Here is a 12,634-nt window from a genome sequence, read left to right as displayed (position 1 = left end):
CATGTTTTGGTTTGGATTTAAAATGCAGGATTCTGAGCAAGGCACGCATGACGTTGCTTGCACAGAGAAAGCCATTTTGGTTATGGAACACCTCCAAATTATACCTCATTAATTATACAGCTTAAATGACAGTCTCCACCCATTCACGACCCCATAATTCCATCAATTTCAGGTTTATTTACAATAAGCCACTCAGACATACCAGGTACGTCCTGCTTCCAGTGCAATCTAAGATTGGCAGAGGGTCAAATTATACTCATGCAAATTATAGATTTTACCCAGCACCAAATTTACTAATGCTTGAAGTACACAGGTGTTAGCAAAACACAGACTTTTCCCTTAGAGCAGTCCAAGATTGTCAACTCAGCTTCCTAAATCCTTTTCTCTCAAATTACGCTGGATTCTGTTTCAGATTCAACATGTAAGGTTTTGAGCAATGCTTCCAGATAACTTTTGGTTTGGAACACCTCCAAAATTTATATCCCATTAATTACATGGCTGTGTAACATTCTCCATCCCAACTTTCCACAGATCTATTAATTCCAGATTTATTTACAATAGTAACCTCGACAGACCAAGGATATTCTGCTAAGAGCCTTCCCTACGTGAAGACTCACTGTCCATTACCCTTCTCCTAGTCAATAGCATCAGTGTGTTTAGCAGCAGGTCCATCAGTACCATATTTACAAGGGGATTTGGCTCATCACCCCTTTCTTTCTACAGTGTCACCAGTAAAATAAATTGTAGGCTAAAAGCCAGTTGCTAACCTTTTCCTTCAGAGGGAAATACTACAAAGAATATTATCTTGAAGGATTTTATAAGCACTTCGTTTTTTAATTTAGATACACCAAGAATAATAAATAATAAAGAGCATAGAAGGAAGGATCATGCCATGCATAACTAATGTAAGTTCACCTGCGTCTTAATCAGTTAATTTGCCAAGTTTTTAGAAAATCCGTGAGGAACATGATTATAGAAGTCAAATGAGAAAGCTTTTGGTTCCTGTGAACTGGATAAATAGGAAAGTTCTCTTTCCTCTTTCGTTAACCTGGTATGCTTGACGCATGACTGCTGTCTCCCTCCAGCAGAGATTGAACTTAGATACCCTGTTTTGTCATTTTGTCCTATTTTGTCAAGTGGGTTCTGTCACTGAACCTGGACTGTGACTCAGATGCCAAATCTATTACGGAAATGATGGTTGGGTTCTGCAAGATCTGCCGCAATAATTGGTGAATAATTTTTTCATTTTTCCTTATGCTCTGCCTTTATAGTGCTGTTAGTCCTGATTCTTGGAATAACCCAGTGATGATGACCCTAACCAAAAGCAGATCCTTCACTTCGTCCTACGCTGTTTCTGCAGCTAACCACGTAAAGGCTAAAAAGCCCAATCGACCAGGTCAGTAACCCACTGGGAGAAGAGCTCATACTCACCGAGTGTGCAGTCATGGAGTGAACTAAGCCTTAAGTCTTGAGATAAGATTCTGAGAATGCCCTACACTCAGATGTGTTTGGCATGACTGTTCTGAATAGAAAAGGCCTCAATAACCAGTTGGTTACTGAAATTTCCACTTTATGTGATGATATAGATTCTTGTAAGTTTGCTGTACCAAACATCCTATCTTGAACTTATTGAACGAATGGGAAATCAGTGTCATCGTTGAGGATAATCTTTGAACGCAGCATCTTATAATAATAAAAGCTAATGATGTACTTATCAAATTTCAATTGTATGTTTAGTGTCTCTTAGAAGAAAGTTATTTTTCAGGAGAATGGTATTTATGCGGACTCAAGGAAATGCTTCTTTTTTCTATACATATTATAATTTTTTCAAAGAAATTCCTACTTTATGTCACGTACACACACACATACTCCCAAATATAAATACTGAAAGGAAGAAGTATTTAAATTTAGAGAAAATATAATTCAGGACCTTTGAGAGCCCTTTGGAAGAGCCTACAAGTCAGCAACCAAAACATTCAACAGCACGTGGCAGGAGGTTTTTCTTCCCTTTCAGACAGGTGCCAGATGGAATATGGTGTGATTTCTCCCTTCTAGGATCTGGCATGTAATACTGCATAGGGTTTTTTTTGGTGTCAATGTACCCCAAATACTTCTAAGGTTCAGCTTCTCCCTTCCCTCAAGCTTCATTTACTCAACAAATATTTGTGGAGTGTTCACTATTCAGACATCGAACTAGTTTCAGGAATATGGCAGTGATTAAGCCAGACCCAGTTCCTCCTCTCACAGAATTCTCACTTTCATTCTAGTGGGGAATGTAAACAGGTCAACAGCTATTGCTATATGATATGTTAAAGGCTATGATAAGGAAGTGAGGGAAGACTTTCAAATAATGAAAGAGAAGAAAAGAGATGTAAGAGCCAACACATGGAGAGAAAGCTTGAGGAACTTAACATTCTAACTGACTGGCAAAGCTAGCAGACAGAAAGGGAGAGCACTGAGAGCAGAGAAAGGAGATGAACACAGATATGTAGATGGAGGCCAGATGGTACAGGACCTGGGGAGGTGTGGTAAGGAGTTTACATGTCAAAATTAAGAACAATAAAGTTCCATGGAGGAAAGTGAAATGATTTGGAGGAAGATGACATCATTTCATCAGAGTCTGTGCTAACTCAAAAGCGGAAGACAGTTTTTGTCAGATTCTGTCTCCAAATCCTAGAATCCCAATTGAGAATCTGGGGTATTAACTATGACTTCTCCTTGCGCTGTTCTAACTCCAAGTTTTCACCCTTAGCCCTGCAGAAAACTCTGATGAGATTTTCAGTGGCTTCCTGCTTAGGTTCTCAGTCTTCTGCCTTTATAGAAGCTTAAGAATTCACCAAATGGCTCAAGGGGAAAACTGCCCCCTTCTCACTGAGCTGTTCGTCATTCAGTTCTGGCTGCCATGACAGCCCCAAACTCCCATTTTTGTGTCATCAGCCTCATGACATTGCGAAAAGCTCTGCTGGCCAGCCTTCCTAATAGCTGTATCCTTCTGTCTGGATTCTTAGCCTTTTGTTCCATGCCAGTGGTTAGGAAAAAAATGCTCTGAAGGGAAGAACAGGTCCTAGGATTTTGGCTCACCCTTCAGAGTCTCTTCTCTCTGGGAACCTAACCCCTTGGAATTGATTGTCTTGCCTTGATAGTTTTTGTTTTTTACTCGGCTTTTCTATTTGTTCTCAAAGAAGCATGGATTAAACTCAAACTACCACATGACAGCCAGAAGTAGAAGTCCTCAAAATTGCAATGTTTTTGTTACTGCACAAAGGGCATGATCTGCTCTCCATGAGACAAAAGCTAATCGTCAAGAGGCAAGATGGTGGCAGAGAAAGAGCATTTTATTACAGCTTGCTAGCAAGAGGGAAAATGGCTGACTAATGTCCAAAAGAACCGTCTTAAGGGGAGCACAGAATCTTGAAGCAGTTATATAGGCCAGTGGGTTATAGGGGAGGAGGTTAGAAATGTTGACCCTCTGGTGGTACAGACTGGGAGTGGCCACACCAGATCTTTCAGTTTTCATTGATCATGGCTATCAGCATAAACTTTGTCTGGGAGGTCATCACATTCCTAAGGAACTCAAAAGACCGGAGTTATCATCTTATCGCAGCTGGAAGGTATATGCACTAGCAGGGATCGTAAAATCTACAGAGCAGGTGGATCTCCTGGAGCGTGCAAATCCAGCTAGTTAGTTAGTTAGGTTAGTTAGTTAGTGGGTTAGTTAGTTAGAGGTCATTCAAAGTTATGACATGGTCTCTTTTCTACAATATGGCTTCCCTCATGTCAACCTTGTGTTGAGCTGGTTTTATTTCTATCAATGTTAGAGAAACAGTGGTCACATTCCACAAGTATTTCCAGAGGCCACCTTGAAATATAAACATTTAAGAGGCCTAACTTAACAAAGCAATTCTGTTGCTCTTGTTTCTTATGTCTAGAAAAAAACATTTAGTACTTTCTTTCCCCTTTGATCACCCACTTTATACTGGTGACTAGTTCTTGAAACCATTTAAGCACAAACTTAGCTTAAATCTCTATTGTTTAGTGTAGGAAGACACCGCCTTCGGAAAGTATGATTTTTTTGGAATTGCATCTCTGAGAGAAACTGTTAAAGGTAATCTGCTTTTCCAAAAGCTAATCTGGTCCTCTCTGCTCTTTGGAAATGTTCATTAAATTTTATAACTTAAAAGTCATAACAACCTAAGTAAAAGGATTGAGCTTTCAAGAAATAGGATATAGCTTTCATGGGGGCCAGAAACAGGCCAAGGTGAGCAGATACTTAAACTGGACTACCCTGAGGGCAAATGCAGATTAGCTCAGAGGGTGACTCCTCTGCAAGTCCAGCAAAGTGGGGGACTGCATTTGAGCATTCCACATTAAATCTGAGACTTTTAAAGGGGCACTACACTGGTCCTAGGTCAGAAGGACCCCTTGGCTCCCTACAGAATACCTGCAGATAATTTTGGGAGGAAAGATCACCAGTTAAGGCCCATGCAATTTCCATATATCAAATTTAAACAAATTGGAGCTTAAAACCAAGATCACTAAGTGCACAAGGAAACACCATGAGTTAGAGAAAACAGAAAAAAAAAAAAACAACTTTACAGATCACTAAAAGGGTTGAGATATTTAAATGTTAAATATTTAAATATTTCATTTAATTTTAAAATACTTAAATATTTAAAGAAAAACAGGAGGTCATAAAAGTAACAGCAATGAAAGAAAACATAATTACAGAGCAGCTAAATATAACTTTCGCCATGTAATCAAGGAAATATGATAGATTAAATGGCATAAGAGACTTCTGAAGGGATAATTAGTAAACTAGGAGGCAGAGAATGTGAAGAAATCACCCAGAATGTAACATAGATGAGAAACTGGAAAATGTAAAAGATTTTAAGAGATATAGTAGAAGGAATTAGTCTAATATACATAATCATAGTTTTTATAGAGGATGGGGGACATAGACTATTTGAGAAGAAGAGTAGGGAGAAAAATTCACACGTAGATGATACCGAACCTCTTAATCTCAAGTTCACGTGCCCGATGCGCAGCAAGCCAAACACTGAGGCATAGGTGCTTGGAGATAGACAAAGGCCCCATTTGAGTTGGCCAAGATGAGAAGATGCGAGCATGGGTTTGCTCAAATCCACCTTAATCAGAGCAAAAAGCAGGGGGTTTTTATGGAGCTAAGGGGCTTGGCAGGAGGAGTTTGGAGAAACAAAGAAGTCACTCCCACTAAGCCCCTGGGCAATCTGCAAGGGCTGCTGGGGCTTGGCCATCTGCTGACGGCAACCTCCCCAGTGGCATTCTCTCTCTTCTGCAAAACAAACTCACAAATCCTCGAGACCTGAGTCACCCCTCAAGTTAAACAAGAAGACAGCAAATTGACAAGATTCATCTACTCTGTATTATGAACAAGGTCAAAAGGCAACCATGTTCTTATTGGATATCTACCGTAATCCTCAGGTACCCAGCTTCATAGACACAAAATAGTGAAACTACACAACACCAAAGACAAAAAACAAATCTTAGTGTCAGCCAGAGAAGTTACATTACCTTTACAGGAAACACAGTCAGTCGGAGAGCAGAATTGTCAGAAATAAAGGGTGTCAGAACACAGTAGAATATTTTCTTCAAAGTTCTGAGAGAATGTAATAGTCAAACTGAAATTGAGTGCCTGGCAAATCTATCTCCTAAGAATAGGAGTGAACTGAAGACATTTTCAGATAAGTCAAAACTATACCACCTGGAAAATCTTAAAGGAATTTGTGATGGATGTGTTCTAGAAAGAAGAAAAGTAATATCAGAGAAAGTCTGAGATCTAATAAAAAAGGTGAACAAATAAATTTGAAAATCCAAATAAACTTTATGTGCATAAATAATAGTATTTACAGATTTGTGGGTATTTTTTTTAAGATTTGTTTAAGGACAGAATTAAAACATCAGACAATAATAATATGTAACTCAAGGGATGCAATATGAATTTCAGTGTTCTACATTCTTGTGTAGCTCAGAAAAGGGATTCAGATGAAGAAACTGAGGCACAGAAATGTTAAGTAACACTCCCAAGGTTGCACAATTAGTCCTGAATCCTTACTTTTGTCTTTATGACGTCAGACCAGAAAAAAATAAGAGAACAACAAATTGAGATAATTTAAGATTAGAATTTTTTGATTCTGTCCTAGGCTGAGTGCAAAATAATGGAAAGATTTGGTTTTCTGCCTCTCAGTTTCTTCATTTAGGTAGTAAAATTAAAATTATTAAAATAATAAACGTAGCAAAGTCAAGAAGCTGAAAATTATGGTTAGTGTATTCACTGAAAATAACAGAGCAAGTGATTCAACAGACATGAAGAACAACGCCGTCTTCCTGTGTCCTTCTCCCCAGTTCATATGCCTGCACTCAAGAACAGGACACAGTATAAAAGGAAAAGAATGTCCATGTAAGATACTACAAAGGCAGATGCCAGAAGTTACAGCCACAGACATGGCAAGAGCCTCCCCCCATTCTTGCCATAACGTATCTCCATCATGATTACTTTGGGGGGCATTTTGCATTGTGGCATCTTTAGGCTGCTGTTGCAGCAGAGCTAAATTTTATAAAATAACCCATATTCTACGCATGTTGAATTCAACTAAATAAATCTCTGAAAGTCTGCCAAAAGGGAGAGAAACATCCATCAAGAATGAGAGAGTTGAAATTCAATTACAGTTCGTCCTGATCACATGGGCTCTTCTGTTTTGAAACCCTTGGTTTCCTGCACTGATGGCGTGTTGGGGTTGATTGCGCTAAGTTTGTTTGATGTGTGCTATGTTTGATGTGATTGACTATGATGTCACCTGGTTTTCAATAAACTATATGGAAAGGGGCCAGGAAAAGCCCCTTTATTTGGCAAAGAGTATAAGGAAATGGAATCGAATAAAGTCTGAAGAGACTCTGAGGAGGACATAAGGAGCAATAAGCAGAAGAGGTAGAGGGATGCACGCATAGAGCAGAGATGAAAAACACGATGACAAATGACCTGGTGCAAGAAGAAATGAAATTTGCAATGAAATGAAAGCTGTTCTTTACACAACTCAAGTAGCGTGTCCTCTAGCTCAATCCAGCAGCATTGATTTAAATAGTTAAAACATAACCAATTATTATGCAGTTACTAATATAAAATAAATGGATGAAATCACATCGGAGTCCTTTGATTAAAGCATAAAAGCAAGAGATTTCAATGTAATTTGCATTTTCAATATTGCTTTTCTGTTATGAGTCACTGACAATGTGGAGCTGCCATGATGTCACTCTGCTTTTAAAATTCATCTAATTCATACTTACTGAATTTGCACTAGTTCCTTCCCAGATTCTTATAGTTCTTACAAGATTCTTGTAATCCTATTACAATGATTACAAATATCTCTACAGCTTTAAAGTTAGACTGAGTTTTTCCTGTAGAAAATTTGAAACGAGAGAGAATGTTAATTACGGCATTGTGATTTTTTTTTTGCATTCTCTATACTTTAGATACATTTTTTGTTTTGGAAAAATATTAGGGCTGTCTGTTTTCCTGTGGGCAAGGAAAAGAGGCATGTGTGTATCAGATATGCTGGTTCCTTTCTTGTTCAACTAAAATTAAACTGAGAGAGGGGCCAGCCTAGTAGCATAGTGGTTCAGTTTGCACACTCTGCTTCAGTGGCCAGGGTTTGTGGGTTTGGATCCTGGGCACCGACCTACACACCACTCATCAAGCCATGCTGTGGTGGCATCCCACGTAGAAAATAGAAGAAGATTGACACAGCTGTTAGCTCAGGGACAATCTTCCTCAAGCAAAAATAGGAAGATTGGCAACAGATGTTAGCTCAGAGCCACTCTTCCTCACAAAAAAAGAAGAATTAAACTGAGAGAGTTTTACAGCACAAAACAGATGGATTCAGTTCAATAATTTCCCTCCAGTATTGTTTATCATCTTCCTTTGATTGCCCAAAGTTCCTTGTGTCTTGACACACATTTTCTCATGCTCTCAGGAGCAAGGAATGAAAGACTAAATTACTCAAAGGAGCTGGTATTCTAGAATTTTTTTAAGTTATATTTTTAATTTTTAAATGTTTTAAGTATTTCGTTTGAGGGTAATTTGATAAAGATTTATATTTCGTGACCTATGGCTTTTTTCTGGAGTCTCTTAAAAGCACTCAAATATAAAATGAAGATAAATATAGTTGAGAGAATGTGTATTTATCTGAATCCCTTCATTAGTGTGTGTGTGTAAATGTGTGAGTGTGCAACATAAAGTTGGATGAGACTTCAAAGGTCATAAAGTTCGTCCCTCTAACTTTAGACATGATTACATTTAAAACATTTTAGAAAATAATCTGTTTTTGAAGACTTATAAGAAGGCCATTTCTCCCCTTTCCTTTGGAGTATCCTGTTCCTGTATCTGGGATATTTATTTGTAGACTATCCTTTCTAGAAGGAAAGAGTATTTGGTTATCATCTGCACTTTTATCTCTTTATCTATTTGAAGACTAAAGTACGTAAATATGTGCCTCTTTCCTGTGGCATTCCTAATCCTTTCCGTTTTTAAACCTTTAAGTAAACTATGGTAATGCACCCTGTGGGAAATAGTAGTGTGGCTTGGGAAAAAAAGGAATTTATATATTTATACCTTTATCTTCTCACCTACAGAATAAAAATATCCCTGCTTTTCATGGTGTTGCCAAGACCCATGCTTGTTAAAGTGTTCGGAACATGTAGACAAATAGCATTGCAGAAGCAAAGCACGTTTCCACTGGTACAAGGTTTAATTTTAAGTTTCGGCCCAGGCAGTAAGTTTGGAGTCCTAAATCGGCTTATTTGTATAAGTTTAGTTAATCTGTGTGTTCTAAGAACTCTAATCGTTGAGTGGATTTTTAAATTTGTATGTGAGAGTGAGTTGCATTTCTCTGAGGATATCAGCTGGCAGATACTAAAAATTAGCAATGAAAAAATAATCACTCTTCTCTTAAATTACCTTAGAAGATAGATCGTGTCAAGACAGAGCTGGGCAGTGTTCTCACAGGCTTTGAATTACTGTAAAAAAGTGGTAGGAAACTGTCAGAAAACTCACAATTAGCTATGAAAATAATAAAGGAATTGCCTAAAGCTCTGGCCGTCAGGAGTCTCTTTTTTTAAGATACAGCAATTCAAAGCTTGCCTTGCCCCGCTGGCCCTGTCCAGCCCTGTCCAGCAATGTCTCCGACCATGTTCCCGGCCCCCTTCTTCCTCTTTGCTAAGCTGAGCCACCTGACCTCCTGACTGATCCTCTGATACCCCCCAGGGAAGTCCCTCTTTCTGGAACATGCTTTCCTCAGATGCTTGGCTAAATGTCTTCCATATTTCATCAGGCCTCTCTTCAAATTTTTCTCCTAGAGCACCTCTGCCCTTCTCTGTTCTCTACCCTCTGCATTACTTCTCCTCACGTCACTTAAAACTGCTTGATTTCCTTTTCTTTCTTCTCTTCCTCTTTTTTCTTTCATCTTCTTTCTTCCTCCTCCTCTTCTTCCATTTTTTTTTTTAAAGATTTTATTATTTCCTTTTTCTCCCCAAAGCCCCCTGGTACATAGTTGTATATTCTTCGTTGTGGGTTCTTCTAGTTGTGGTATGTGGGACGCTGCCTCAGCGTGGTCTGATGAGCAGTGCCATGTCCGCGCCCAGGATTCGAACCAACGAAACACTGGGCCGCCTGCAGCGGAGCACGCGAACTTAACCACTCGGCCACGGGGCCAGCCCCTCTCTTCTTCCATTTTTAGTTTCTGTCTCCCACAAAAGAATGGAAGCTCCGTGAGAGCAGGGAATTTTTCTGTTTCGTTACTGCATTCTTAGTCCCTGAAACAGGGCACGCAGTCCATGTTTGTTGAGTGAACAGATGATCGAGATATTTACTCTGCAAATACCTGTCACCTTTATACCACGTTATACCCCGTCCAGCTCCTTAATGCTTACATTGCTTTTCTAAGATTATCTGGAGACTCAGTCAATCTTAATCTAACAAATAGTCTAAATTAAACTAACCCTTTCCAACCTTTTTTTACATCAAAGCACACATTTATGTAACATCCGTGTATATATGTAATATTGTATAATATTTGTGAATATGATAATGTTATATAGCAATGGAGAAATGGGAAGGGATTTAGAGCTTGGTGAAAATTTTATTTCCTTAATTTTATAAAATTATAATAAAATCTAAGTATAAAATATTAGAGATAATGTTAAAAATTGAATTTATTCTGGACCTTCCAAATGAAATCTTTCTTTTTAAAAGTTTTACAACCATTAGAACTTCATAGGGCACGTGTAACCCACTTGCTGCACACATGACAGGTTGGGTGGGAAACTCTGAGTTAGAAATTTAATGAACTTAATTTTCTTTAGCTCAGGAGATTATGTAATATGAAAATTTGTCAGCATCTTTGGTGAAATAGCTGTCTTTTCAATAGAAATAGACATCAAAATTAAAACCATAAGGCATGTCATTGTAAAGAGAGATACAAATGCAGCCTAGTAGATAATGGATTTTTCTTCCCCCTTGGGCAGTCTCTGGTAGAAGTATGAGCTAATACACCACATTTTACTAAGAATAGCTGGATTTTCTTCATAGTCTCCTACTTACTAGCATTGTGACGCTGGAAAGGTTATTTAACCTCTCTGGGTCTGAGTGGTTTCAGTGGGTAAGTGTAAAAGCAGGGGATTAATCTGTTGATCAATAGAAAGATGGAGAAAAAGACTAGGAGGGGTAGCTGGCCTCCACAGTTAATCAAAGGAAGAGTGCGATTTCTCGTCTTTTAAAACGAAACAAAACAAATAACAGTGCCAAAGAGAAGCGAAAACGAAAATGACAGAAGCCCTTCCACAAGCTTCCTGTTCCTTTCAGTGGACCAGAAAACTTTGGGTGTGATAAATAAAAGGTTTGAGAGAACTGGACATTGGAAGCGAATTAAGCCGGCGGCCAGGTCACCACATAGATTATTCGATGATGTGAGAGCTGCTGGCTGTACGTTTCCCCAGAGTGGTGAGAAATAGAAAATGACTTGTAATGGTTTCGTTTCATTTGCTTTACAGTAGGTTGGTCAGCCATACAATCATGCAAAACAGTAAGCGGGTAGTTGTTGAGAAGCTCTTTCTCTTTAGTCTTCAATTTTAAGTGCAGGCTGCCTTCTCCATGTTTGGGAGAGAGAGACTTCAAAAGAGCGCTCCCTGTCCTCAAACATCAGCACTTTGAAATCCAAGCCAGTGTTCTGCAAAATTTTCACAATCGGGAGTAAACACAGTTTGGCACAAATATCCACACTCAAAATATAAGCTTTAAGCCTATTGTTTGATCTGAAATGGACCGTGTTAGATTTTTAAATGTTTTCTTCAGAAATTATTCTGATCAAAGTACTATTTCACACAAAGTAGTTTCACTGAAAACGTGGACAATTAATAAAGTTAATTACCTCTCAAAAATGTATCTTATTTACATATTTGAAGCATCGCATGCCTGCCAAATTCTGCTCCACATATGTTAATGTTTAAAACAATAGCAGATCCTGTTGCTACTAAAAACTTCACAACCTAAGAGAAGGCAAATGTGAGAAAATTTTAGTTATTGTCATCATGTCAGAATGACAAAAGAAACAAAAATGGGAGAAGAAAATAATATCCTTCTGTCCTGAAGTTGCTCCAGAACACCAAGGTTTTAACTGGATTTGCCAACATCGCCACTGAGTTTTTCATGATGATTCGTTCCTCGCGTTTCATGCTGTGGAGACTCCCCCACTGGACACCCTGTCTGCAGATGGTGACGTTCATAGGAGGCCAACCCTGTGGCGTGGGTACTCACATGATCCTTATTGAGTTAAAAGGAGTCCAGGGTGAAGTTTGAGTTGCAATTTTGAATTACAAAGACATTTATTTACTGACTTAATAACTCTCTTTCTTTGTCAGGTGCCCTAGCTAAAATTTCACCTCTTTCCTCGCCCTGCTCCTCACCTCTCCAAGGGACTCCTGCCAGCAGCCCCATCAGCAAAATTTCGGCAGCGCAGTTTCCAGAATCTTCCGACACAACTGCCAAACAAGGCCTAAGTTCTCACAGGGCCTTAACTTATACTCAGAGCGCCCCTGACCTGTCTCCTCAGATCCTGCCTCCACCTGTTATATGTAGCAGGTAAGGATTTTATATTGCTAACTAGAGTTTAACTAATAGTAAAACCAATACTGGTTTTCCATGCTCACCACCAGTCCACGTAGCTATGTGTAGGTTTGCCAAAGTAGTTGCCAAGAAAGTATAGGATAATGTGATTTGTGTTGAATAGGCTATAATTGAAATGTATTTTTTCAGTGGGTTTCTATTAATAGAAAGTTTAGGGTCCATATGGTCCAAACAGCTGATCTCTGAAGATGATGCGAAATAATTAGTTGTATATTTCATCTGCTTACTGATGCAGATTGCATAAAACATATGATTAAAAGATCATATCACCTAATTTAATATACTTTGATATTTTGTTGGAATATTTTTTTACTTGTTCCCCAGGAAGGATTTTATATTGATTTTAAAAGTATTTTATCTTAAATTTGCAATTCCCATTTTATCACTTTAAAAATGTGCAAATAACACATGGCACGTTATGGC

At 38.5% G+C, this 12,634-nt stretch overlaps 1 protein-coding gene across 1 annotated transcript in view; it reads left to right on the top strand.

The window, feature by feature from the left end:
- Positions 1-12,634, top strand: part of PDE3A (phosphodiesterase 3A) — a 284,159-nt gene that overhangs the window by 237,375 nt on the left and 34,150 nt on the right. Inside the window, exons 5-6 of the mRNA XM_046683775.1 lie at positions 1,272-1,396; positions 11,947-12,166. Coding sequence (XP_046539731.1) covers positions 1,272-1,396; positions 11,947-12,166 — 345 coding nt within the window. The remainder of the gene's footprint in view (positions 1-1,271; positions 1,397-11,946; positions 12,167-12,634) is intronic.

The sequence above is a fragment of the Equus quagga genome, chromosome 1, assembly GCF_021613505.1.
Source record: "Equus quagga isolate Etosha38 chromosome 1, UCLA_HA_Equagga_1.0, whole genome shotgun sequence".
Lineage (NCBI taxonomy): Eukaryota > Metazoa > Chordata > Mammalia > Perissodactyla > Equidae > Equus > Equus quagga.
The sequence above is the reverse complement of the archived record's forward strand: the minus strand, read 5'-3'. Positions and strand labels throughout refer to the sequence as shown.